The following is a 26,272-nucleotide window of genomic DNA, read 5'->3' on the forward strand; positions in this document are numbered from 1 at the left end:
GAAGTCTGGGGGAAGGGGCAGCAGATCTCAGGGTAGCTTTGCCTTCTGAAGTGGGAGCGTGGATGCCGCCTCCTGCCCAGCCCAGCCAGCCTGACCCTGAGCGTTGTGGGTGGGGCTGGGGTGGGGAGCTGGACTCCTGAGGCCCAAGGACTCTGTCCTGCCATGCACAGGGCAGGGCGCAGCAGGGCAGGGCGGGCATTGGGCCCAGTGTCCTGGGATTAGGGTGCTTCCCCTTCCAGCCTCACCGCGCCATGCGGTGGATCTCATGGTGCCCTTCTGGCTGGACCCACCCACAGTGGTATCCCTCTGGGGGCCCTTAGGGGAGACCACCTGTGGGTGTAGATGATTTCTGGGTCCCAGGACCACAAAGGGGCAGCTCTGCACACAGCCTGAAGATGCCGCGAACCCAGACTGGCCTTTTCCCTCCCGCACGACCCCAGGACCAGTGGGCTGGCTGGAGCCTCCCACAGCTCCAGGGCCTATTTTAGCTTCAGACAAAGGTCTTGGCCTGGGCCTGACCCTGTGCCCCGTCTGTCTGCACACAGCCGCCTCCCCAGGAGGCCTCAGTGCTGGGCTACAGGCCTCCTCCATTCCCTCCATTCATGTGACCCCACCCCTTCCAGTTGAAACCCCCTCCGTAGCCCAGGAGCAGCTGCTGAGGGTGTCACCTGCCCGTGCCGCAGCCTGAGGCCGGCTTCCCCAGAGCAGAGGGGTTGCACTCTCCTGCACCCCAGCCCCACTGAGTCATCCAACAAGCTCATTGCAATTGCCCCATCTTAAAAACAACACTGGCCAGGCACAGTGGCTCACACTGGTAATCCCAGCACTTTGGGAGGCTGAGGCAGATGGATCACTTGAGGTCAGAAGTACAAGACCAGCCTGGGCAACATGGTGAAACCCCACTTCTACTAAAAATACAAAATTGGCCGGGCGTGGTGGCTCACATCTGTAATCCCCGCACTTTGGGAGGCTAAGGCAGGTGAATCACGAGGTCAGGAGATTGAGACCATCCTGGCTAATACGGTGAAACCCGTCTATACTAAAAATATAAAAAATTAGCCGGGCCTGGTGGCACGTGCCTGTAATCCCAGCTACTCGGGAGGCTGAGGCAGGAGAATCACTTGAACCTGGGAGGCTGAGGTTGCAGCAAGCCGAGATCGCACCACTGCACTCCAGCCTGGGTGACAGAGCAAGACTCCATCTCAAAAAAAAAAACAAAAAAAAAACTACCAAATCAAGTTACGGTGCCCTGAGTGGTGGTATGTGCCTGTAGTACCATCTACTTGGGAGGCCGAGGCAGAATTGCTTGAGCCCAGGAGGTGGAGGCTGCAGTGAGCCTCGATCATATCATGTCCAGTCTAGGCAATTGAGCAAGACCCTGTCTCTAAAAAGAAAAAATCCAGGCGGGCCAGGCTGGTCTCGGACTCCTGACCTCAGGTGATCCGCCCGCCTTGGCCTCCCAAAGCCCTTCTGCTGTCTCCATGAAATTGACTGGCTAGGGTCCTCACGTAAGTCAGATCACACCATCCTTGCCCGTTCGTGACTGGCTTCTTTCACTCGTCACAATGTCCTCAAGACTCATCGAAGTCACACCAGGTCGGGATGGCGCTTTACTTTGTTAGGGAGGATGGCAAAGTTCTGGAGCTGAATGGTGTAAGGTTGCACAATAATGTGAACACGATGCCACTGAACTGTGTACTTAAAATCAGTTAAAATGGCACATTTTGTTGTATTTTATCACAGTAAAAAAAATAAAATAAGCCAGCGTGGCGGCTCATACCTGTAATCCCAGCACTTTGGGAGGCCGAGGCAGGCCGATCACAAGGTCAAGAGATCAAGACCATCCTGGCCAACATGGTGAAACCCCGTCTCTACTAAAAATACAAAAATTAGCTGGGTGTGGTGGCACATGCCTGTTGTCACAGCTACTTGGGAGGCTGAGGCAGAATCCCTTGAACCCAGGAAGCAGAGGTTGCAGTGAGCTGAGATTGTGCCACTGCACTCCAGCCTGGTGACAAAGGTAGACTCCATCTCAAAAAACAAACAAATCGACAATGTATATATATTTCAAAAAGACCCTCGCTGACCATCTGCCCACCTTGACACAGAAGTTTTGGGGTGATGGTCCTCCCTCGAAGCACCCCGCACTCACATGTGCCTGTCAGACATCAAGGGCCTGATGGCCAGACCCGACAGTGCCCTTCCTCAGCTCCCCGGGGTGCTCTGGATCCTGCCGTCCCAGGGGCTCCTCTCTGGCTCCTCGGTCTATTCCCACCGCCCAGAGCAGCACCCTCAGCCAGTCCTCCGGTTTCTTGGTGGGATTCGGCGTCCCTCCACAGTCACAGATGTCGGCACCCTGCTTGATGGCTCCCCTTGGCCGTCTGAGAGGCCGCCCCTACTCAGCCCACCTGCCTCCTCCATGCCCCTCCTGCTCCGTGTCCCAAGCCCCCTCGGACCACCACCCGACTTGATTTTCACCATCTGGCTTACTCTACACACCTCATTCCATCCGCTCGAGATGCCACAGATGTCAAGAAGCCCTGTTGTTCTCAACTGCTAAGAGAGAAAATGCTGCAATGAAACCCTGGCACATCCCTCGTCCTGACAGCACAGGTGCTAAGACGTGAGATGTGCGCCCCTCAGAACCCAGAGGTGTGGTGTGTGGTCTGCTTTCCTGGGGACAGCAGCAGGTGCAAAGCACACGCTGTGAACGGATGGCATCCGCCACCACCACCTCCCCACCAGGCCCAGCCTTCACACTTCGGCTTTGCTGAGGGGCCTGGAGAGGGACCCGAGGGGTTGGCAAGACAAATGCCCACCCAGTAAGTCATTGGCTGGAGCCACAGGTAAGTCAGGAGCCCTGGGCCCCAGTGCAGCCATGCGAGTGGGAGGTGGGGGCAAAGCAGCCAACAGCATGAAGGGTGGTCTCTGAGCCCAGCCCCGGCAGGTGTGCTGGGACCTGACTGCACTCAGAAGACCCCATGCTGCCCTGGGCTTCGGTGAGGGGTGGGAGGGGTAGCAGGCAGCCTCCCCTGCAGCCAGAGTCAAGCCACACCTGGCCAAAGTGGTGGACCCATTCGTTCCCCAGGCTTCGGTGGTATGGAAGTACCCCCACTACATGCCCAGGCAGAGCCCAGCAGGGAAGTGGCTGTCCTGAACGACACAGGCCATGAGGGATACACTGGCAGGGACAGAGCCAGGCCGGGCCCCCACACTGGTCAAGGGTGGGTGGGCTAGAGGGGCTGTGTGCTCAGAGTCCCAGGAGGCAGAGGGAACACACAGGGCAGGCCTCGGGGAGCCATCCAAGCAGGAAGGTCAGAAAACATCTTTATTGTGGGGAAGGGCCTGGCCCCCTAAGTCCTGACACCAAAGACAGACACAAGACGAGTAGCCGCGGCCAGTGAGTTGTGCGGACAACCAGGGCCCGTGTGGAGGACGGGGTCCAGGAGCCATCGTCTCGGACTCTGCCCCTCCCTGCAGAGGCTGGTGCTGCGGGCTCAGGCATGCAGGAAGCGGTTGAAGGCGTTGTAGGCGGACTCCAGGTCAAACAGCATCTGACGCACCTGCGAGTCATCCAGCTCGTCCGATGCCGACATGCCGCTCAGGGTCTGCAGCCTGGGGAGCGCAGCACAGGGCATGTGGGGGTGGGAGGGCCTCAGGGGCACTGCTGCCTGGCGGGGAGTGCCTCAGGGGCACTGCGGGGGCTCTGCCTGGTGGGGAGGGCCTCAGGGGCACTGCTGCCTGTCGGGGAGGGCCTCAGGGGCACTGCGGGGGCTCTGCCTGGTGGGGAGGGCCTCAGGGGCACTGCGGGGGCTCTGCCTGGTGGGGAGGGCCTCAGGGGCACTGCTGCCTGGTGGGGAGGGCCTCAGGGGCACTTCAGGGGCTCTGCCTGGTAGGGAGGGCCTCAGGGGCACTGCGGGGGCTCTGCCTGGCGGGGAGGGCCTCAGGGGCACTGCGGGGGCTCTGGCTGGTGAGAGGGCCTCAGGGTCACTGCGGGGGCTCTGCCTGGTGGGGAGGGCCTCAGGGGCACTGCGGGGGCTCTGCCTGGTGGGGAGGGCCTCAGGGGCACTGCGGGGGCTCTGCCTGGCGGGGAGGGCCTCAGGGGCACTGCGGGGGCTCTGCCTGGTGGGGAGGGCCTTAGGGGCACTGGGGGGGCTCTGCCTGGTGGGGAGGGCCTCAGGGGCACTGCTGCCTGGTGGGGAGGGCCTCAGGGGCACTGCGGGGGCTCTGCCTGGTGGGGAGGGCCTCAGGGGCACTGCGGGGGCTCTGCCTGGTGGGGAGGGCCTCGGGGGCACTGCGGGGGCTCTGCCTGGCGGGGAGGGACACCTACCACTGGCTGACCGTCTGGCGGCCCTCGAAGTCGGGCGGCAGGTGGCTCATGCGGTGCATGGTCTCCATCAGCTCCCGCAGGTCGGGCTGGATCTGGGACAGACACAGCAGCTGGGACCCCCACACCGGCTCCATCCCCTCCTGCCTAGACCCGCTGCCGGCCCAATGCCCGCACCTCATCCATGGCGCGGATCTCCAGGCGCAGCTTGTCCATGACCGTGATGAAGAGCTGGGGCGGATGTGCACGTGAGTTCGCATCTCCAGGGGTAGGGGAGGCCTCGAGGCTCACAGGCCCCAACCCCTCCCCAGACACAACTGTCACTGGGGCCTCCCCGCTGCACTCTGTTCCCAAACCCTGCAGGCCTCCTGGGTGAAGGAGGTCCTGGCCGCCCAGAGAGCTGTGTGGGAACTGGAGGGTGAGCCCACACTCTGTCCCGAGGCTGAGCATGTCCCCACCTCGGGAGTCCAGGCTGCCTGGTGGGCCTCCCTGCCGGCTGCCCACCCCTCATTCCTACTTAAAGGGGTTCCCTTCCACCCAGCAAGTCCAGTGCTGCTCAGCTCCGGAGGCCCAGGACCCTACGCCGTGCCCGGCTGCAGCAGCAGCCTCGGCCCTCCTAACGCTGTGGGCCCCGGGGGCTGGCGCACCGAGACCACGTCGGCAATGCAGCGGTTGAGATTGCCTTTGTCGTCCTTGATGGTGATGGGCCGATCCTCCTTGATCCGCTCCATGGCGAGCGGGCAGTCCAGCTGTCAGTTGCTGATATGAGTGCTGGGGCTCTCAGGACGGCAAGCCCCATGCAGCCAGAGCCCGACGGCCCCCCATACCCATGCTGACAGCCCCCGTCTTGCGGGGCTGGGAGGACCGGGCACTCACTCGGAATTTGCGGCAGAACTCGTCAATAGAGCTGATTTCTGAGCCCTGAACCTGCCTAAAGGCAGCTTTGTACTGGACCAGGAGCCGGGAGCAGGCTGCAGTGTACCTAGGGAGAAGTCAGCTGCTTCCCGAGCATGGAACCAGCTCTGCCCAGCTCATCCCACTCCCTCGGCTGGTCCAGAGGCAGAGCAGCTCCCAGAGAGGGCCGGGCAACAGGCAAAGGCAGGCCAAGCAAGGAGGAGGGGCTGCTAGCAGCTTCGTGGGGCGAGGTCCTGAGCCCATAGTGGGGCTTGGAGCTCAGTTCCAGGTGGAGGCCCTGGCCCCCCACCCCTGCCCACCCTCTAACCACAGCGACCAGCACGCTGTTATCATGGCCCCATCCACAGCTCATGGTCCTGTGTGGTGGCCTATGAGGATCTTGTGACCTTGTGGAACAAAGACCCCCAAAACATCCTGGGACATCTCCAAGCCTCTCGCCTATCTTGTAAGGTCTGTGCTGGGGGATGAGGGTGGGGGACTGGACTGGATGACATCCCAGGGGCCACCCCTCTGCTGGCCTCCCTCACCACCCGCCTAGAACTTCCCTGGCTGAGAACCAGGGGCACCCTCCTCACGTTGGGTGGGCCCCACACAAGTGGGTGCCTGACAGCCTGACGGACGCTTGCTCTTGCTGCCTACGGAGCACCCAGGCCTGGGAGGGTGGGAACAGGCCTCCAAGGTCATGGGCTCTTACTCGCTGGGGGAGACGCAGTCCTTGATGTAGGCTTTCTCCAGGGCCTGCACAGTTTTCACCACTGCAAACAGCTCTGCCATGTTGTCGTACCTGAGGACACACCTGTCCATCGGGCCAGGCCCCAGGGTGCCGAGCCTAGAGCCCAGAGCAGCAGCCCCTGCCCAGAGGTGCCACTGCGGGAGCTCTGCCCTCCTCTCGCTCCATCCTGGAGTACCTCAAGAACAGCTCCCCAGCCTGACTCTGTGTCCTCCCACTCCTTAGAGTGGGATGGGTCGGGGGGAGGCTGCCCTGGGGCAGCCAGATGGGCATGGGTGTGTTGGGGCAGCCTGGGTGCCTGCACTTACTTCTCCCGTTCCCGGGCATTCTTGTACAACTTCACTTCCTGCCAGAGAGAGCAGACGCTGTGGGTCAGTGCCAACAGGGGCTGCAGGGCCCTGGCGAGGCAACACGGGCATTTGCTGTTGGCCAGTGCCAGCCAGGTGGGCACCCACCACTCACCTCATACAGCTCTGGCTTGTTCCCAGGGCCTGCAAGAGAAGGCAGAAAGCTGGCAGGATTCCCCAAAGAGAATCTGAGGGCAGGCTCCAGCCCCAGTCTCCATTTCAGGTACCCTGCTGGGTCCCAAAGAGCCCAGAGGGAGCTGGAGCACAGGGTTCCAACCTCACCACCGCATCAGTGTGTGGAGGGATCTGAAGACGCCTCTGGGAGGCTGGGGGCCGCATGCCAGGCCTGGCTCCCCAGCTCCACTGAGGCTCCCTGGCTGTGTCACCTTTACAACAGTGGCCACACCCTGCTCGTGGCCTGTGATGCAGTGCCAACAAGGCTCATTGCACACAGCCTCTCCCCTGGGCTTGGTGACACAGGGTGCCCAGGACCCCCATGGTTCTGGCCACCCCAAAGCTCATCACCTCTGCCCAGCAGGATCAAGCCAGTTCTCCCTGGAGGTTTCTGGGCCCTCAGTGCTCTTGTGATGAACTGCACCCGCCCATGGCCACCCCCAAGGCTGTTTGAGAGCAGGGTCAGGGTAGACTTACAGACACCCCCCACCCTGACCTCCAAAGTCCAATACTGCCTGTCAGCCCCTCCAGGAGGGGCTGAAAGCCTGGGCCCTTCCAGTTTCTAAGCCCAGCTCTGGCCACACTCACCTCCTATGCCCGGAGTGGCTGGGATCCCATGAAACATCCTCCAGGCTCTGGAGGGGCGACAGCAGTGAAACTGAAGAGGGAAATTAAATAATAATCATAGTAGCCTGTAATTCCTGCATAATGAAGTTTACTATGTTATGTTCAACATAAAACCTAACCCCCAGTTCTGATTGAAATTGACTCTCTCCCTATAAAACCTACCTTATCTATTCTCCCAACATTCTCAGCAAAGTTCCCAGACATCTCAAGACTCCCGTTTTTCTTGCAGACCAGCTGCAAGGTCACAGGGCAAGACGACACCCAGAGAATGTGCAATGTGTTTCTCAAAATGCTATTTCCAAGTGGAAGGTACAACACAAGACACATTACAAATTAATGAACTGTTCTTTAAACCTGTTAGCTGCTACGTCATCCTGGATGTAAGAAAAATCCAGCCCTGTCTTTGTTAGGGCTCAGCCTTGGAACGCTAGTCCGTGAGCCAGTGGCCACCTTAAATCCTCCTGTTTCACCCACTGGTCTCTCCAGTCTCCTGAATATTTTGCAGCAAGACCTGGGGAGCAGAGCCAGGGCTGACTCAAAGATGGCCCCTAGATGGGGCACGGTGGCTCATGCCTATAATCCCAGCATTTTGGGAGGCCAAGGTGGGTGGATCACCTGAGATCAGGAGTTCGAGACCAGCCTGGCTAACATGGTGAAACCCTGTCCCTACTAAAAATACACAATTAGCCAGGTGTGGTGGCGCATGCTTGTAGTCCCAGCTACTTGGGAGGCTGAGGCAGAATTGCTAGAACCCAGGAGGTGAAGGTTGCAATGAGCCAAGATTACGCCACTGCACTCCAGCCTGGGTGACAGATCAAGACCCTGTCTCAAAACAAATGAAAAACAACAAGAAAAGCCCGTAAGTGCCAGGTCCTGGAGACCCAGGGCGTCATGAAGAGCACTCCTAAGCTCAACAGTGGTGAACACACAGGGCGCTACGGGGTTGCCAGGACAAAGTGAGGTGCTGTGGTCACTCAGGACTGCGGGATGGGGACTGCCTTGGAAAGTGGTCCAAGCTGGAGGCTGAGGCAGGTGATGAAGGAGGCAGGCAGCTGTTAGATGGCCCGGGAGGGGCGTTTTGGGCACAGGAAACAACACGCTTAACAGCTAGCCTGTAAGTAGGCATGAACTCGGAGGAACAGACAAGCTGAGGGGTGGAGCTTCTCGAGTGAGGGGTCCTAGGGCATGAAGACTGAAGATAGGGAGCTGGGTCTTATTCTCTTTGGGGCTCCTAGGTGGCAGCGGGCTATGGAGAAAGAATGGAAGCAGAGCCCGAGGGAGGGTCCTGCCTGGTACAAAAGCTGGGCCAGCTCCAGACGTTCTCTTTGTAGGAGGAACCGTCAGATCCGCCGAGGGATTTGAGGTAGGGTTAAAATAAAGGTGTTACGAACGACACCCCTGTTTTTGCCCCAGTAGGTCGGGACAGTAAGGTAAACCGAAACGCAGAAGGGAGGAGGGGCGGGCCGGGCGGGTAGGGCGCTCTCGGCGGAGGGGCCTGGGCGCGCAGCGCTGCGCCGGCTCACTGCGGGAGTGGACGGTGCTACGCGGAGTAGGAGAAGAGCACACGGGGGGAAGGCAGCCCGCGCTCACGCCCTGGGCCGCCCTAACCGCGGAAGAGCCGCGCGCCCTGACCACGCAGGGGTTCCGCCCCGCAGCGAGAGCGGACGTCCTTCGGCCACCAGCGAACGTGCAAAACCACCTCACGGGCTGGACGATGAGCAAGGAAACCCAGTTTCTAGAACATGCCAATAACATGACTTCTGCGGCGCTCACTCAGCCGAGGCCCGGGGTCGCCTCTCCCCATTCGGCATCTTCCCCGCCCACCGGCCGGGCCCCGGGTACCTGGACGGCTCGCGGTCCGGTAGATGGCGCCGGGGTCGTTGCGCTCACGATCAGCGGCTCGGCGCTCGCCCCTTACGTCTGCGCCTGCACGCGTCGGGCGACCGCCCCCATCGGCAGCTCGGCACTCAGCCCTTACGCCTGTGCCCGCCCGGGCTTCCGGCCACGCCCCCAGCCGCCCCGGGATCGAACCCGCGCACTAGACGCGAGGCGTGGTCTTACCCCGCCCACCCACCGGCCAAGCAGCCTTGGAGATGGAGACAGCAGCTTCATTTATTAGGGGCTTCGGTGGGGGTGGGGAAAGGCGGCGGTCAGAGGCGCCGGAAGAAGAGCTTGGAACCGTGGTTCAGCGTGCACTCGCCAGGGCCCGGCCGGCTGGGCCGCAGCTGGCGCAGGGCGTCCCGGTCCTCCGTGCAGAGGCGTCTGCTGCACAGCTGCAGCTCCTGGAGCTGCCCGGCGATCTTGTCCCACAGGCCCAGGCCCAGGGGGCCCTGGACAGCGCAGCCTGCGGAGGGTCAGAGGGCAGGCCTCAGCGCTGCGGGGGCCAGCGGCGTCCCGGTGCCCACGACAGGCCCCAGGGAACAAACTCGCTTTCCCAGAGGTCCCCAGTGCTGCAGCGAGGGGCAGTGGGCAGAGCCCAGGAGAGGCCTCATGACACCAGGAAGGAGTGGGCTCATCTGCACAGCCAGCGGTCAGGCCGGAGGAAGGGTGGCTCCCTTTCCTACCTCTGACAGTGCCCGATCTCAAAAGTCCATGCCTACATCTGTTTCCCACCCGTAAGGAGGACATATGGGGCTCCTTGCAAATCTGTACATCGTAGACTTGAGTGGCTGAAGAGGACACTAAGCTCAGTAATTCAGGGAGCCAGGTGGGAAGGTACAGAGCCAGGAACCGAGGTGTGGGGAGCAGCCCTAGTGGAATGCAGGTCTCCCACCAGCACTTGGGTCCCTTCCCAGAAAAGGCAGCCTGGCCCTGGGGGTCAAGGGGGGCATGCAGGAAGAACGCAGAACGCCCCGTGTGCACATCCACTTCCAGCCCTCATCCCCTGGAGGGCAGGGCCTGCCCTGGCCCCAACTGGCTATGCCAGAATGCTGGTTGGCCAGGTCATAAAAGCACCTCTCTCCTGGGGTTGTCCTCCACACAGCTCAGGCTGAGAACTGCCCTGATGTGGCTCAAGAGAGCAAGCTAAATCAGGCCACAGTCTGGGCAGGATTACGGTCAGAGGAGCCCCTGCCAGGAAGTGGGAGGGTCCCTTGGTGGCAGCTTTCAACACTCTGACCTTGGGCTCCCTCTTCTTGCCACGGAGAATGAGAAAGCCTCATTCTCAGGGGGTCTTGCCTGCCATAGTCTGCTCTGAAGGTTGGGTTGGAGAGACCAGAGGTAGAGACCCACCTTGTCCTCCACCCCATGGTTTTAGGAGTTGGGCTTATGCCCCCTTCCCCTTTCTCTCACTGTCACTCTGCCCCCTGCTGCCTCAGCCTCATGGAGCCCAGCCTTGCTGCTTGGCTCGTAGCAGTGGCAGCCCCTTAGGAGGAGGCACCTAGGACTCAGCGGGTCCCTGAAAAGGCTGAATATGGCATGCCCTCACCTGACAGGCTAAGGAAGCTAAGGCCTTGGGGGCGTTTCTGGAGGGCAGACAGGAGCTCTTCCAGGCTGGCACAGCTGATCTCAGGGTTGGCAGACAGATCCAGCGAGATGAGTGAGGGGCACAGAGAGAGACATCTGAGATAACATGGGAAGAAGAGCCAAGGTTGGCTTCCAGAGAGGCCGTGCCCCAACACTAGGAAAGCTGCCCAGACTCAGGGAGCCTGGGGCCAGGCCCAGGGATTCTGCCCCACCCTGGCACAACAGCAGGTGCTTCACTAGGGTTGGTGAGTCCCCTGATGGCCCCGGGGTCAGGGCCGTAGTGGCCAGTTCTGCATGTGCCTGGCCCAGCTTGGGCTCCTCTCGACACTCCCCAGAGCTGACCGAGGCTCCAGATCTAAGAACAGCAGCCCTGTGTGGGCTGATGCACAGGAGTGACAAGGAAAGACACACCCAGAGAGAGGCCCAGGCTAAGAAGCCTGAGAGTAGCGTGCCTTCCAGGGTAGCCCGAGAGGCTCATGGAAGCCGAAGGAGCCAGGTCTTGGGGCGCACTGGGAAGGAGGAGCTGGTACCATTTCTGTGGCCCTTCTCCCATAGCCCAGCTCCCCTGGGGTCCCGAGCCATGAGATCAGACCCCCAGGCAGCAGGCAGCCGGCAGCAGGCAGCATGCAGCATGCAAGGGTGTTACCTGCACAGCTCTCTGACAGCCTCGTCCCCCAGGTGGTTTGCAGACAGGGTCAGGTGGGCCAAAGCACAGCCTTCCTGGATATGAGCAGAGGCCCAAGGGGACCAGACTGAGTGGCGCACCTGCTCTCCCTGCTTCCCAGATGTCCCCACACCCAGGGGCCCAGAGTCCCCCATTAATTTGGAGATTGGAAACACCTCTCCTCATGTGGGTCACTCTGCAGGTGGTGGTGTAAAAATAAAAAAGACCCAGTCATGTCTGGAAGACCCCCCAGAAGAGAGCACCAGGGGCCCTCAGGGTGCCCCTTGAGACCTGCCTGGGGGTGGGCAAGACCACACCCCAGGTCCCAGGTCCTTTCTGGTGGTCAGGATTTCACAGCCTGAGACAGGCAGCTGTACAAAAGTTCCCTCCAGCTGTTTCTTCTAAACCTCCGAACCTCTAACCCTCTGAGAGCCCCCCAGTGACTACAGCTGGAATCTGGAGAGAGGTGAGCGCCTCCCAGCTCCCCTGGGGCCTCAGCCTTGGGATCCTTGGCCTCTGAGTCTCAGTATTTTATGGGCCCTTCCCCACCTCGTACCTTGGCCAGATAGCGGACTACGGGCTCCATGAGGCCTGAGTCGCCCTTGATGGCTGCCACAGAGCTAAGCTCTAGGTGCAGGAGGGTGCGGGCAGGCAGGCTCTGCAGGGTCCTGCCCAGGGCGGGGACTCCCAGGGCGTTGTAGGACAGAGACAGGGTCTTCAGGCGCTCAGCATCTGCACCGGGGCCAGAACCTGTCAGCCTCACGTGGCCATGACCCTGTACCTACACTGAGTTCTGGGCCCAGAACCCTCAGGACCCCTTTGGGGAAACCACTACCACAGAATTTGTGGGGTGGGGTGAGGTGGCAGGTGCAGAGACAAAGGCGCTCGCCCAGATTCTCCCGGCCGAGGAGGGCGTGGCCAAATTTCCAAGCTTGGCTGTTCCCCCAGTTCTGTATACCTTCTGCTCCACAACCACACAGTCCTGTGCCAGATGCCTATGCACGGTGGGGGCGTCCAGGAAGCGCACTGACCACTGCTGCGCCCCTTAGACTCCCTCACCCGTGGATGACACCCAATTCCCAGACTCTTAGCACTGGGACCACAGTCTCTGCAGCCTGGGTGGGCTCATGGTAGAACTGCCTCAGGTGAACAACACTCAGCTGGCAAGCACAGGCCGGGGAGCACTGGACACTGAGCTGCCTCAGCTGAACAACACTCAGCTGGCAAGCACAGGCCGGGGAGCACTGGACACTGAGCTGCCTAAGCTGAACAACACTCAGCTGGCAAGCACAGGCCGGGGAGCACTGGACACTGAGCTGCCTCAGCTGAACAACACTCAGCTGGCAAGCACAGGCCAGGGAGCACTGGACACTGAGCTGCCTCAGCTGAACAACACTCAGCTGGCAAGCACAGGCCGGGGAGCACTGGACACTGAGCTGCCTCAGCTGAACAACACTCAGCTGGCAAGCACAGGCAGGGGAGCACTGGACACTGAGCTGCCTGGACTCTGCTCTTGGTGTGTCCTGGGGTGTCAGCCTGGCTGGGTGGGCACCAGATGCCCTCGGAAGCCAGGCAGACCCGGCCCCCACACATCCATCCATTGCTCCCAGAAGCCAACCCCTCCTGGAGAGCCAAGTCTAACATCCCAGGCCCCTAAACTTTTTCTTTTTTTAAGGGATGGGATCTCACTATGTCGGCCAGGCTGTCCTGGAACTCTTAGCTCAAGCGATCCTCCTGCCTCAGCCTCCCAAGTAGCTGGGACCATAGGTGTTGCCCCGTGCCTGGCCCAGGCCCCCTCTGAAGGTCCTCTGAAACCCTCAATGCGCCGGGGCTAAGGAGTAGACAGGGAGTGCCTGGTCAGCTCACCTTGGAAGGCACTGCCCAGGGCTATCTGGTGGCTTAGGAAGAAGCTGGGGCCAAAGCCACAGGCCTGCAGGCGCAGGGAGTGGAGGAGGGGGCAGGCACGCAGGAGGGAGGCCAGGGCCTGTCCACAGCCATCCCCCAGGGGGTTCATGCTTAAGTCCAGCTCCTCCAAACTCTGTGGAAGACACAGGCTGGCAGTGAGACCCCAGCAGTCCCACAGACGAGGTCCCCCTTGGGGCTTGGCTTGGCAGTCTCTTCCCCACCTTGCCTGGCATAGCCATTTGCGGCTGGGCACTGGCGGGCTCTCCCAGCTGCTCCAGACCACCCAGGGACTTAACAGAATGGGAACCCTAACACCCTGCCATTGAGGGCCCATTGCTTCCCATGCCTCTACCTGCAAGGTGGCTTGGTCTGGCAGCCCCATGGCAAGCTGGCGCAGGCCTTCGGGGCCCAGGTGATTGGAGGAGAGGTCCAGGAGGGCCAGGCTGGGCATGGTGCACAGGGCACTCAGCAGCTCAGCCACGCACTTGTCCCCCAGCCGGTTCCCTGCCAGGCGCAGCTCCCGGAGTGCTGTGTGCAGCTTGAGGGCCCGCAGCAGCGGTGTGAGCTGGGCCCGGTGCAGGGCCAGGGAGCAGGCGCTGAACGAGGGGCCCAGGCCCTGTAGCTCCACAGCCTGCAGCAGCTGCTGGTGCTCCCCTGGCAGGACAATGTGCTGTCACCAGGGCAAGGCCAGCCCCTTCTGCCCTCTGAATCCCACAGGGCAAACCAGGTGGCCCCTTTTCACCAGCCCCGGGCACCACCCACTGCACACACTGCAGAGCCCACTCAAACATGCCTGTGGACCTAGCACTGTGGGCCCCCGGGGGCGGAGGTGGGTCTGCAGCACCCTGAGCTCGTCACCGCCAGAGTCCACGGCCCCTGAGACGAGCTTTCTGGGAAGCTTTCCGGGCAGCTCCCAGCCCACGTGAGGCTTTCCTCCTTGGCTTGACTTTCGAGGCTTTTGGCTGCTTTTTGCCATCTCCCCGTCGAGATCACGGGGTGGGGGGAGGTGTGCCAAAAACGCCTGAGGCCTGGGCATGAACTGGGCTGGCAGAGCCTGTGTGCCCAGCCTCCTCGCACAGCCTCACCCAGAAACTGCAGTTCTCCTGGCCCTCACCTTGCCCCAGGCTCTGGCAGGCCCTGCGATAGCGGTCCGTCAATGGGGGCAGGTCCCACGAAGTCACCTCAGCCAACACCTGGAAGGCACTGTCATGAGCCGCCTGGGGCCTGCTGGTGCCCAAGGCCCTGGGTTCCGTGCTCACCTCATCATTGCTCTGCAGCACGTCGGGGATGGGGTCCTGTGGGGCCAGCAGGGCCCCCTCCTTCCGTAGGGTGAGCCTCGGCAGCAGCCCGCAGGTCTGGTAGTAACGCTGGGCTGCCTGCTCGGCCAGCCAGGCCACAGAGTGGGTCTCACTGCTGCAGGGACAGACGTGCTGCTGCTGCTGCCTGCACACAGCCAGGGCAATGCCCCGGAACCCCGCCATCCCTGCCCAGGGCTAACAGCTCCCTCAGCTGCTTCTCCCACTCCCAGGTACCCGGCCCCTTCTCTCCCTGCAGCCTGGCACACCACCAGCCCCTCTGCCATTCCTGGGGGCCACAGGGTCCACCTGGAACACGCCAGGGAGCCCTCGTCACATGCCCCACCCCGACGTGCAAAAACAGACATCCTGGCAGAGCGGCACGGGGGGGCAGCAGGGCCGGGGCTGAAGAAGGCAGGCGATTCCTCACCTTTGTGGGACAGGGATGAGGAAGAGATGATCCTGAACTTGAATTCGAACCCGGATGGGAGGAGGCAGGGCCGGACCCTGACAGGTGAGGGCAGTGGGACTGAGTCAGGAGCCATAGTGGGCTCCACCCAACACCCGCCTGCCCTGAGTGGGGAGAGGGCTCTGCTCCAGGCCTGCACACCCACCATGAGCTGGCCTGCTGCAGAGCTGTCCCCACTGGGCTCTGAGGCCCTGGGGGTGCTGGGGCTCCCTGGGGGTTCTAAGGCCATGCTGCTGGTCCCCGCTTTGACCGACGCACTGCAACTCTGTAGACAGGTCAGGCGGACCTGCTTGGCTAGGGCACGGGGCCTGAACTCCTCGCCGTCAGACCCTGAGGTACTGCTGGGCCCGCGGCTGTCCCCATTGCTCTGGGGGCGGGGCCGGCGGCTGCGGGTTGGGGGCGTGTCCAGCTCCAGCCAGTCCCCGGTCAGGCACTCCTCCTCAGGGATGAGCGCTGCCTGGGGCGCAAGGGCTTTGCTCTGGCCCCGAAGTGGGCCAGGCCCCAGCCGGCTCTGAGCACTGCCCACACCCCGGATGGCCGCCTGGTAGGTTGCCCGGCTGGCACTGGCTGCAGCTGCCTCCCGGTTGCTGGCAGGGCCACGTGCCATGGCCAAGCATCGACGCCTCTTCTGGGACGGCCGCGGGGGCCCTGTGCTGTCCTCGCCCTCTGAGCTGCTGCTGCTGGCCAGTCCATGTCTGCTCCTCCGAGGCCTGGCCACAGCTGGTGCTGCCTGCCCGGGGGAGACCCTGGCACGGGCCTGAGAGGCCTCTGGGGGTCTAGTAGTATTAGAGGGGGGCTCTGGGCAGGGGCTCAAAGGAGGAGAGGTCTCAGGGTCAAACAGAAGGCTACTTGGGATGGTCCTGGAGGCCTGGGAGCTGTGGGGATCTGTGGGAAAGAGAATCCGTGCTGAGGCGGGGGCCCAGCACCTCCCCCTCCACCTATGATGGAGCATCCCTAGGAATCAGGGCCTGCCCGGGGACTCTCAGGCTAGGCGCAGCAACCCCAGGCACACAGAAGGCCCCGCTTGCCTTGGCCCGAGGCGGCTGCCTGGAGCAGCATCTCCATGGCCCTGGCCTTCTGCCGCGTCTCCAGGTCCAGGTCCCTGCGGTATAGCTTCACCCACTGCTGCAGCGTCTCCAGCGGGCTGAGGCCCTGTGTGGCATCAGTTGAGCAGGAGCACGGCAGCCCCCACGGCCCGCCCCCTCGGCCTTGCCCAGGCTCACCTTCCGAGTGCGGAGGGTGACGGATGCCCCTCGTTCAAGAAGCAGCTCAGCCACCTCAAAGTGGCCACAGTTGAGGGCATCATGCAGGGGGGTGATGCCTTCGCAGCCCTGGCCACCTGGGTCGTCCACCGCGGCCCCGTGGTCCAGCAGGAAGCGGACGATTTCTGCAGACCAGGAGATGTGAGCCCAGCTCCTGATGCCCCTCCAGGACTGACTCTTCACCCCACGCATCCACCAAGGTGCACCAGGCTCCTTCTGTCCCTCGCTCACCTAGATGCCCATAGTTGCAAGCCTCGTGCAGAGGTGTCCAGCCACAGTAGTCACGAGGGTTCAGGGGGTGGCCCTGTGACCAAGGACAGGAAGGAGCCTGGCCCTGTGCCCCTCACAACCTGGCCCCAGCCCCACGAGCTTTGTGGCCTGAGCGGGGCCCAGGGCCTTAGTCTTAGAGCCCAGACCAAGTCCCATGGCTCTGCCCTCTCCTCCTCCAGAAGGGCACGCTTCCCGACAGGTGGACCAGCCACAGCATACCCTCCAGCCTCTGTGCCTGCCTGGTCCCCTTGTGGGAGGACAGCCCACGCAGTCACAGGGTATGAGGCAGGCAGGGCAGGAAGGTGCCCAGGTCTCAGCCCACTGGCTAGTCTCCATCCTGGCCGAGCCAACCAACTTAGCTGCAGCACAGGTGCGTGCCACGCTACAGGCACCCCCCCTTTTTTTGTTTCAGACGGAGTTTTGCTCTTGTTGCCCAGGCAGGAGTGCAATGGTGTGATCTGGGCTGACTCCAACCTCCACCTCCTGGGTTCAAGCGAGCCTCCTGCCTCAGCTTCCCAAGTAGTTGGGATTACAGGCATGAGCCACCACGCCCAGCTAATTTTTGTTTTTTTAGTAGAGTTGGGGTTTCTCCATGTTGGTCAGGCTGGTCTCGAACTCCCAACCTCAGGTGATTCACCTGCCTCGGGCTCCCAAAGTGCTGAGTGACCGTGTCCAGCTGCAAGTCATTTTTTTGTGGCTTTTCTTTCTTTTTTTAGATGGAGTCTTGCTCTGTCACCCAGACTGGAGCACACTGGTGCAATCTCGGCTCACTGCAACCTCCATCTCCTGGGTTCAAGAGATTCTCCTGCCTCAGCCTCCCAAGTAGCTGGGACTACAGGCGCATGCCATCACACCCGGCTAATTTTCTTTTTTTTAGTAAAGACATGGTTTCACCATGTTGGCCAGACTGGTCTCCATCTCCTGACCTCAGGTGATCCACCTGCTTCGGCCTCCCAAAGTGCTGGGACTACAGGCATGAGCCACCATGCCTGGCCTGAGGCTTTTCTTCTGATACAGGGTCTTGCTCTGTCACCCAGGCTGGAGTGCAGTAGCACAGTTACAGCTCACTGCAGCCTCAACCTTCTAGGCTCAAGCAATCCTCCCACCTCGACCACCAAAGTAGCTGAGACTATAGACACATGCCATCACATCCAGTTAATTTTTAAGTTTCTTGTAGAGACGGGGTCTCGCCCTGTTGCCCAGGCTGGTCTTGAAATCCTGGGCTCAAGCGATTTGTGTGCCTTGGCATCCTAAAGTGCCGGGATTCCAGGCGTACACCATGCTCAGCCTCCACTTTTTCATTTTTTTTGAGACAGGGTCTCACTCTGTTGCCCAGGCTGGAGTGCAGTGGTGTAATCACGACTCACTGCAGCTCAACCTCCCAGGATCAAATGATCCTCCCACCTCTGGGACCACAGGCAAGTGCCACCATGCTTGACTAAGGGGTCCCATTTGAAAGATAAGGAAGCTGAGAGTTACAGAGATCAGGGGATCCTGCCCAAACGCACAGCTCCTCTGTGCTGGGCAGCCCGTCCCAAGTCCTAGAGCAGGGCCCACCTGCCTCACGAGGTCCTGGACGCGGCGCAGCTGGCCCTCGATGCAAGCTCGGTGCAGCAGGGTCTCCCCCATGTCGTTTCGCCGGTTCCACTGTGGGCACAGCCAACCCAGCACAGGGCAGGGGAGTGAGGGGCTGGCAGGGCTGCTGAGCAGGGCGGGTGGGGGCAGGGCACCATCCTCACCTTGCTCCCCTTCCGCCGGCCCAGGCGGCCCTGTAGCTCCTCATCCTCCTGCAGCTGCTGGGTCAGGCCATCAGTGTCATCCTCTGGAACAGAGCCAAGCCCACACCAGATGAGTCTGCGGGAGGCAAGGGTTAGAAGCCCCTACCCCGCTGCAAGCTCCCCGAACTCCCAGGTAGGAGCCAGAGGTGGCAGGCTGAGCTCTGAGGCTGCTGGGCTCTGGGGGCTCCTCAGCAGCGGTCCCGGCGCTGCCTCCAGGTCTGACCCTGCTTGCTCCTGCCTGCCATCTTCTGCCTACTTAAGACACACCCCTAAGCTTTCTGCCCCAACCCAGGCCTGGCCCTCCCTCAGAAGGCCTGCTTGAGGCCCCGTCCACCCGTGCGCCAGCCGCTCATCCCCATACCGTGACTAGCTTGCAGGCCAGCCTCCCTCCGTCCCAGGCCTTCTCCACCCCCATCTCCTGAGCGGTGTCATCAGGCCAGGTCAGCCCTGGAGTCTGGGTGCCCTGCACTCGCAGCCCCCACCCTGCTTAGGCAGCAGACATACCCACCTCCGTCCCTGGTCCTGGTGAGCCCTCGTCACCACGCCCTTCACACCCTGCCAGCTGCCTCCGGGCACTTCCCCAGCTCCTCACTGTGCTCAGTGCTGAACAGCACTCCCCAAAATTCTAGATCCTGATCCATCTTGCCCCAGCAACCAATTTGGCGAAGACTCAACTTCCCACAGCTGCCTTGCCGGCCACTTGGGGTCCTAAAGGCCCCCTCAAGTACAGAGCTGAAGTCACAGCCTTCCCTGGAACACCCTCCCAACAGGCCTCACGGACAGGCTTCTGCCACTTACCACTCAGTCAGAATCAGAAACCAGCCCCTCAGCCACCGACTGACCCCGCTCTCAGCCCTCCCTCCCTGTGCCACAGCCAAGATGGCTTCAGTCCAAGCCCCTCTCCAGCCAGTCCCTCATGCCCGTCCTCCGTGCAGCTGACCTCACCCACATCTAGAGGACACCCAAGCCTGCTCTGGAGGGTTTCAGGAAGGTGCTCGGCTCTTCAAGACGCACTGTCTCACCCCTGGCCCCAGATGGCACCTCCACCTCTAATAGGACCATGTCTCCAGCTGACACGCACTCAGCTCTCAACCACTGTCTCTTCTGGGAAGCCACGGCCTGCCCCAGGATCCCTGCAGCTCACCACCTTCTCCACCCAGTTCCGGAGAAGCACTGGCCGTCCTGCCTCCCTCTGGCTGTTCCCGCCACAAGCCCTGAGCAGGCTCCGCAGCAGCAGAGCACGCCCCTCTCCAGCCCAGGGCAGGCCCAGAGAAATGCCAGGTGCCGCCGGGCCTCACCGCTCTCCGAGAGCTCCACCTCGCCGGCTTCCAGGGCTCCACTGTCTGCTGTGGCCGCTGCCGCCGCCGCCTCCTCCTCCTCCTCCTCGTCTTCAGCTACGATGAGCTCCTGTAGTCTGATTTCAGTGCCAGGGGCCTCCTGGGGCTGCATCCTTAGCTGCACAGTGTGGAGGTGCTGCAAGGCCTGCCTCTGAGGAGCAGAGAGAGATGCTCAGCTCAGGACTGGGGGTGCAAAGAAAGATAGGGACGTGGGACAGGGGCAGGCAGGCTGCAAGGAAGCTGGGCTCACTGGGGAGCCGGCATGGGTGGGACGTGCTCTTGCACCTGCAGCTGGGGCCGCTGGGCCTGCTGGGCACAGCTGAGCGCCTTCTGGAAGCACGGGGCCAGCAGCTCATAAGCGTCACCGGCCTCCTCTCGGGACAGTGCGATGTTCAGCCAGGTCTTGGCTTCCTGGAGCAGGAGGAGACCAGATCTGAGGCTCGGCAGCCACCACGTCCACCTGGCCCCAGCCAGGCTCCCCAGCTGCCCACGTGGAGCGAGACCCCGTCTCCCAGCTGCCGAGGGTGGATGGTCCTAGGAAGGAGCTGCCTGTCCGGGAAGGACGGCTGTCCATGGCTCCCCCGAGAACGGCAGTCCTGAGGCAGAGACGTGGGTGAACCTGCATTCGGGCGGGGAGCAGGGGCTTCACCTCCAGCACGTTGCCGCTGCGCAGCCTCAGCTCTTCCTCATAGTGGCGCACGGCCCCACGGTGGTCCTTCATGTCTCCCAGCGTGGTGGCCAGGGACACGTGGATGACAGCCCGCTCTGCGCCCGGCCTGTCCAGCAGCTCAGCAAAATGCAGCTGGGGGCAGCACCAGTGAGGCCTGGGGCTGCCACCCTGGCCAGGCCTCACCAACCTCATCAGCCCTTCCCTCCAACCCAGCGGGGACCACACACCTGCTTCTGGTAAGCCTCGGCTGCCCTAGGAAAGTCGCCTGCCTTGGAGAAGAGGTCCCCTAGCTGCTCACAGATGGCCATGGCACCCTGAGGGTCACTGCCCTCGGCCTCCTCCAGCTGCTGCTGCAGCCGGACTACTGCCAACACTGCCAGGAAAAGGTTCATGCAGCGGGGAGCACAGGGGGCACCACGGGGGGCCCTGATGTCAGCTCCACCACCTGTGTGCCATGAGCCCTCTGGTGGCCCCACTACATTCTCCACACCTCTGCTTGCCTGTTGGTGTGGGGGTAATAGCAGGGTCTGTCTCAGGGACCGTCTCAAAGATCAAAGGACACACTTAAAAACTCGGATGGTGCCTGGTTCAAAGTAAAGGCTGACCACTACCAGCCTCCTGCGGTGGTCTCAGCCATCAGCACTCCTGGACCACATTCGTGCCACCTGCTCTCCCACCCTGGGAGACTACAGGAAAAACTACAGTCTCCAGTTTGCCAGTGAAGATGGTGGCCGCAAAATAAATACCCAGCTAGTCTCCTGGCCGCCCTTTCAGTGCCCCTTACACACTGTGTTGAGCTCAGAGGAAAAACAGGGGTCTCCCCTGTCAGGAAGTGGCGGCACCTGCCCCTCTTGCTGGAAGCTGAAGGCTGCCTCCAAGGACAGGTGTTCAGGCCACCTCCATGAGGGAGGGAGGCCTGTACACACCTCCCGGGACTTGACCCCGGCCCCCAGGCTCATCCCTGCATATGCCTCCCAGGGCCCCACCCCGGCCCCCAGGCTCATCCCTGCATATGCCTCCCAGGGCCCCACCCAGGCCCCCAGGCTCATCCCTGCACATGCCTCCCAGGGCCCCACCCCGGCCCCCAGGCTCATCCCTGCACATGCCTCCCAGGGCCCCACCCCGGCCCCCAGGCTCACCGTGCTGGAGGTTCTGACAGACGGCTGCCCTCTGCACAGGCTTCTGGGAGCCCAGCCTGTAGGCCTTCTTCAGGGCTCGCTTGGCAGCCAAAAAGTCTCCCAGGTCTTGGAGGACCTGGAAAGCAAAGAACCGCGAGATTTCTGCAGACTCCCCAAGGCCTGAGTCACCAGAAGCCCAAGCTCGGTGCCGTGCTGAGCAGGTACCTGCGCGATGGCCATGCAGCACTCACTCTCCATGAACCGCTTCTTCATGGTGCGCGCACACTCCCGGGCACCCTCCAGGCAGCGCATGGCCTGGGAGTGCTGGCCCGCGCGCCAGTGGACGGTGCCCAGGTTGTAGCGGGCACGGAACAGGTCCTCGTAGAGATGGTTCTGCCTGCAGGGGGGTGATGGCCACTGAGGACCCAGGAGCGTCCAACCAATGCCACGTGGGCCCCAGCCCTGCCATGCTATGGTCTCAGGGCCCTAACCATGCCTGCCCTTCCCCCAGCGTGCAGCACAGGCGTGAGAGGCCTCTCTGCTGGCGGGAACCCAACGGCAGAGGGGGATGAGGCCAGCCAGCCTGCCCTCTCAGAAGCATCTCAGGAAAGACACTCTCCTAACTACTTTCTCCAGGAACAAGGGACTCCGCTCCCTTTTGGGGCGGGGTGGGGCCTTACTCCGAGAGGAAGATGCTCTTCCTGAAGTAGTCGTTGCACAGGGCTGTCTGCTGCAGGCTCTCACACGTGAGGCCCAGGTTGAGGTAGAGACGGGCCCTCATCTCGTTCAGCTCTCCCTGGGCCAGGGCCCCTGGAAGATGCCCCCCAAACACTCAGCCACCACCTCTCCACTTGGGGTTTCCAGCTTTGGGCCCCATTTGGGGCCTGTGCAGCACCGCTTCCACCACCTCCCTCCTCCTGAGGGGGGTGCAGGGGTCCTGCTGCAGACAGAGCACGGAGGGAATAAAGAGCCGATGACCTCCAGGGGCAAGGCTGTGGGGGGCATGTGCCTCTCACACGAGAGCCCTGCAAAGGGAGGGTCCCAGAAGACAGGATCGCTCAAGTAGGCTTCAGGGGTGCTGCCTGCAGTTCAGGAGGCAGAAAACAGGAGGGGCCTGCCTACCCTCCAGCTCCTCATCCACAATAGCCAAGCTCTTCTCAAAGGCAGCCTGTGCCTGTAGCAAAGCATCCCTTGACTGACAGTGGTCATAGATGTCCAGGTGCGTGCGGCCAATCGTGGCCCAGGCCCTCTGTAGCTCCGTGTGGTTGCCCAGGGAACGTGCCAGCTCCAGGTAGCGGTGCTGGTGCTGAGTGTGGAAGGAAAACACTGCTGTGAGCTGACCCCACCTCAAGCGAATCGGCACTGCCAGATTCCCAGAGACCCAATCTCGCTAAGTAAAGATCCCTGCTCCCCGTAACCCCCACAGAGCAGGCTAAGGTCAGGCACGCGCCCCTCTTCTGCATGCCAGGGGCTCTCAGTGGTGACAGTGGCTTCATGCTGTATGCAGCCAACACTGTCACGTTGGGAGGGGTGGCTGGGAATTGCAGTCCTGCCCTCAGCAGCCAGCCAGCGTCAAGGAGAGCTTTCAGGACCGGGCCTGACCACCCCACACACAAATACAGCCAAAATAACATTCGTTAATGGTTTCTGGTGCCAGGAAACCTACTCCTCCCCCGGTCCCAGGAAAGGCTGTGGGGTCCCCACCAGAGGACTGGCCCGGGGTAGTAAAGGCCAGGTGTGCCCTCCAGCCTGAGGCTCCTGACAGCGAAGATCGGGCCTCCCTCCTCAGAAAAGGGCTCCAAGCAGAGGCCAACCGGGCTAGGCGAGGCCAGTGAGGGCGCCCGCACCTGCAAGGCAGCCGGGTAGTCCTCCATCTCAGCCAGGCGCTCTCCGATCTTGCGGTGGGCCACGGCACAGCCCAAGGGGTCGCCGACGCTCTCCCGGAGCTGCAGCTCCTGCCAGTGCTGCTCCAGAGCCTCGGCGTAGCGGCCTAGGCGGGGGCACAGCACGGTCTGGCAAGCGTCGCGGGCGCGAGGGCAGCCCTAGGGCGGCGTCTGCAGGAAGCAAGTCGCCCCCGGTCCGGCCCGGCTCGGGACCCAGACTCCAGCCCCGGCCCTGCCTCCCGCCTCCCGCCTCCCGCCTCCCGCCTCCCGCCTCCCGGCCCGGGCGCTCACCATGGCCGGCCAGGAGCTCCCCCAGCTGGTGGCACAGCGCGGCCTCCTCGCGCAGATGCCCGGCCCTCTGCACCTTGGCCTTGGCCTTGCTCAGTTCTGCGGGAGAAAGTGGGGGGCTGAGGCTCCGCGGTGGGGCCCGGAGCCGGCACGAGTCCCAGCCCCTCCTCAGCCTCCGCGCCCCCGGCGCAAAGGGACCCCGAGGGACTCACGGCGAAGCTCGCGCTCCAGGCTCATGCTCAGGGTCGCCGCGGGATCCGGACTTCCCGCGCTGCGCCGCGGCCCCGCCCTTCGACGGCATTCTGGGAAATGCCGTCCGCTCGCCCGCGGCATTCTGGGAGTTGTAGTGCGGTCGGAGCAGGGGCGTGGACGCGGCGACGAAGGGTCGGGCCCGAGGGAGTGGAGAAGGTAGGGGGTCCGCCACAGGGCTCCCATTGTGCGCCGGGTTGCCCACGCGCGTGGAGCCCTCTGCCCGGCCTGGGAAGTGCCTGGTGGGGACCCCGTTCTTCCTCTCAGGCGGCGGGGACGCGGAGGCCGGGGTCGCCGCGCGCCCGGGGCTGGGTCTCCTGGGCTGCAGCCCCCGCGCCAGCCGCGCCTCTCTTGGCGGACGAGCTGTGCTGCCGCCCCTGTTTCCTCCTGAAACTCACACACGCAGCCTGCTCACACTCGCAACTGTGAAAAAAGAACGTAGTGTCCAGATAGACTGACGATAAAGTCATGAACATTTGGCTGTGGGGACGTAATAAGGCGTCAGGCGCGTTCCTCCATAGAACGCAGCTGGGTCGCATTTGGGGCTTCGGCCCCCAAGGACTGTTTCGGAAGGGGAGTGTGCTTTCCCAAGTGAACAAAGTAGAGTTTCAGCAACGTGCGTGCTCCCTGTATTCTCGGAAGATTCAGTTAACCTGTGCTTAAGCTGCAAACGTAGGCCGGGCACAGTGGCCCACACTGTAATCCCAGCGCTTTGCGAGGCCCAGTCGGGAGGATTGCTTGAACCTAGCAGTTCGAGACCAGCCTGGGCAAACACAGTGAGACACATCTTTTTTTTTTTTCTTGTTACCAGCATGAAAACCTGAATAACTTTTTTTTTTTTTTTTGGTAAGACAGAGTCTTGCTCTGTCTCCCAGGCTGGAGTGCAGTTGTGCGGTCTCGGCTCACCACAACCTCTGCCTCCCGGGTTTAAGCGATTCTCCTACATCAGCCTCACCAGTAGCTGGGACTACTGGTGCGTGCCACTACGCCTGGCTAATTTTTGTAAAAATACAAAAGGGGGTTTCACCATGCTGGCCAGGCTGGTTTCAAACTCCTGACCTCGTGATCCGCCCCACAAGTGTAAGCCATGCCTGGCCAGAGAGACAGAGAGAGAGAAGAAAGAAAGAAAACGACTGCAAAATTATGTCTGGAATCCTGTGACATGGGGCACCCAGGCCTCTAAAATACCCATGCTGTCCCCCATTACCTTGAGGACCAAACGCCTACCATGCCTTGGGTATCTGACTCCTGGCTACACAGCATACCCAGCACTGCACTCTGGTGCCATGGCTGGTTTCCCAAAGGCCCCGGAGGAGGCTAGGTGCACAGAGTCCAACTGGGGAGCATCAGAAAAAGTGGAAGATAGGTGGGTTAATTTCCATCATAATTGTAACAAGTCATTGGGCAAAACTCAGCCAGAGAGGTCTGTTGAAGAGTGAGTGGCATGGAGCAGTGACAAGTCCCTGGGTCCAGGAAAGGCTGCGGGGCCTGCTTAGGCTGACAGCAGAGTGCTGGCCTCCTGGCATAGCCCTGGGACTGGGCAGATCTGGGCCTCAGTGCCTCCAAGGCTGCAGGGGTGGGACCAGGTCAAGCCTGCAGGCTTATGCCATCACAAGCTGCAGGAGGCAGGAAATCCAATCAGGCCTGGGTATGAGGACAGGATGTGGAGGTCTGCACTGCCAACCCCTTGCCCATCCAAAGCATGGCTCTGAGCCAAGGCAGCTACTTGGAGGGCAAGCCGGTGGGGTGTGTGAGGGGCACAGTGAGGCACGAGGGAGGGAGTGGGGAGTGAGATTCAGAAGCAGGGGACTCGGGTGAGTTGCTGAAGACAGGGTGGCTTGGAAGCAAAGGGGCCCCCTGAGCTACCAGGACGATTAAGTAGTCCCTCCAGCCCCAGGGTCCATAGAATAGCCCAGCTCCTGGAAGCCCAGTTCCCCTTCAGAGACAACCCAATTTCTCTCTCTCTCTTTTTTTTTTTTGAGATGGAATTTTGTTCTTGTCACCCAGGCTGGAGTGCAATGGCATGATCTTGGCTCACTGCAACCTCCTTCTCCCAGTTTCAAGCTATTCTCCTGCCTCAGCCTCCTGAGTAGCTGGGATTACAGGTGACCGCCACCACCCCCAGATAATTTTTGTATTTTTTTTGGGAGATGGAGTCTCACTCTGTGGCTCAGGCTGGAGTTCAATGGAGTGATCTCGGCTCGCTACAACCTCTGCCTCCTGGGTTCAAGCGCTTCTCCCTGCCTCAGCCTCCCAAATAGCTGGGATTACAGACGCCCACCACCACACCCAACTAATTTTTGTATTTCTAGTAGAGTTGGGGTTTCACTATGTTGGCCAGGTTGGTCTCAAACTCCTGACTTCTGGTGTTCCACCCGCCTGGACCTCCCAAAGTGCTGGGATTATAGGCGTAAACCACCATGCCTGGCCAATTATTGTATTTTTAGTAGAGCTGGGGTTTTGCCACGCTGGCCAGGCTGGTCTCAAACTCCTGACCTC

At 61.7% G+C, this 26,272-nt stretch overlaps 2 protein-coding genes and 1 long non-coding RNA gene across 5 annotated transcripts; all 3 read right to left on the reverse strand.

Moving 5' to 3' along the window:
- Positions 1-615: 615 nt before the first annotated feature.
- Positions 616-2,666, reverse strand: LOC135278080 (uncharacterized). Its single transcript, XR_010345655.1, has 3 exons — positions 2,500-2,666; positions 1,781-1,874; positions 616-1,644 (listed from the first exon to the last, which is right to left on the reverse strand). It is a non-coding gene; the product is annotated as an uncharacterized LOC135278080 (long non-coding RNA).
- A 644-nt stretch (positions 2,667-3,310) lies between these two features.
- VPS28 (VPS28 subunit of ESCRT-I) lies at positions 3,311-9,031 on the reverse strand. Of its 3 annotated transcripts, none has more exons than XM_012473303.1 (10): positions 8,963-9,031; positions 7,082-7,151; positions 6,435-6,463; positions 6,281-6,318; positions 5,937-6,026; positions 5,204-5,309; positions 4,975-5,076; positions 4,505-4,558; positions 4,331-4,422; positions 3,311-3,615 (listed from the first exon to the last, which is right to left on the reverse strand). In XM_012473303.1, the coding sequence occupies exons 2-10, from the start codon at positions 7,116-7,118 to the stop codon at positions 3,498-3,500; spliced, it is 666 nt and encodes a 221-aa protein (XP_012328726.1). In that variant the 5' UTR covers positions 7,119-7,151; positions 8,963-9,031; the 3' UTR covers positions 3,311-3,497. The 3 variants fall into 3 exon arrangements, with proteins under 3 accessions (XP_012328726.1, XP_012328728.1, XP_012328725.1); XM_012473305.1 differs by lacking the exon at positions 8,963-9,031 and adding an exon at positions 8,820-8,836; XM_012473302.3 differs by lacking the exon at positions 8,963-9,031 and adding an exon at positions 7,283-7,950.
- A 239-nt stretch (positions 9,032-9,270) lies between these two features.
- Positions 9,271-23,306, reverse strand: TONSL (tonsoku like, DNA repair protein). The gene is made up of 24 exons (XM_012473288.2): positions 23,201-23,306; positions 22,476-22,659; positions 22,034-22,163; positions 21,579-21,750; positions 21,375-21,489; positions 20,463-20,608; positions 20,215-20,367; positions 19,851-19,976; positions 19,527-19,716; positions 18,190-18,272; positions 18,008-18,097; positions 16,412-16,484; positions 16,142-16,305; positions 15,947-16,070; positions 15,064-15,803; positions 14,880-14,956; positions 14,414-14,567; positions 14,269-14,347; positions 13,507-13,808; positions 13,116-13,287; positions 11,806-11,981; positions 11,232-11,305; positions 10,548-10,681; positions 9,271-9,464 (listed from the first exon to the last, which is right to left on the reverse strand). Exons 1-24 carry the CDS (start codon positions 23,225-23,227, stop codon positions 9,271-9,273), a joined length of 3,879 nt encoding a protein of 1,292 aa, XP_012328711.2. The 5' UTR covers positions 23,228-23,306.
- Between the last annotated feature and the right edge of the window lie 2,966 nt (positions 23,307-26,272).

This window comes from Aotus nancymaae, unplaced genomic scaffold (assembly GCF_030222135.1).
Source record: "Aotus nancymaae isolate 86718 unplaced genomic scaffold, 86718_ANA_hifiasm-v0.15.2.pri h1tg000036l, whole genome shotgun sequence".
Lineage (NCBI taxonomy): Eukaryota > Metazoa > Chordata > Mammalia > Primates > Aotidae > Aotus > Aotus nancymaae.

Excerpts from the sequence above, each read along its gene's own strand:
- TONSL (XM_012473288.2), bottom strand. The coding sequence starts at position 23,227 with ATGGAGGACTACCCGGCTGCCTTGCAG. Across the intron at positions 16,485-18,007 it reads TCCAGGACCTCGTGAGGCAG|GGCCACCCCCTGAACCCTCG; the intron begins GTGGGCCCTGCT and ends CCTTGGTCACAG. Across the intron at positions 11,306-11,805 it reads TAGTCCGCTATCTGGCCAAG|GAAGGCTGTGCTTTGGCCCA; the intron begins GTACGAGGTGGG and ends GCTCATATCCAG.
- VPS28 (XM_012473302.3), bottom strand. The coding sequence starts at position 7,447 with ATGTGTCTTGTGTTGTACCTTCCACTTGGAAATAGCATTTTGAGAAAC. Across the intron at positions 6,319-6,434 it reads ACAAGCCAGAGCTGTATGAG|GAAGTGAAGTTGTACAAGAA; the intron begins GTGAGTGGTGGG and ends TCTCTCTGGCAG. Across the intron at positions 3,616-4,330 it reads CGCCAGACGGTCAGCCAGTG|GCTGCAGACCCTGAGCGGCA; the intron begins GTAGGTGTCCCT and ends TGCGCTCCCCAG.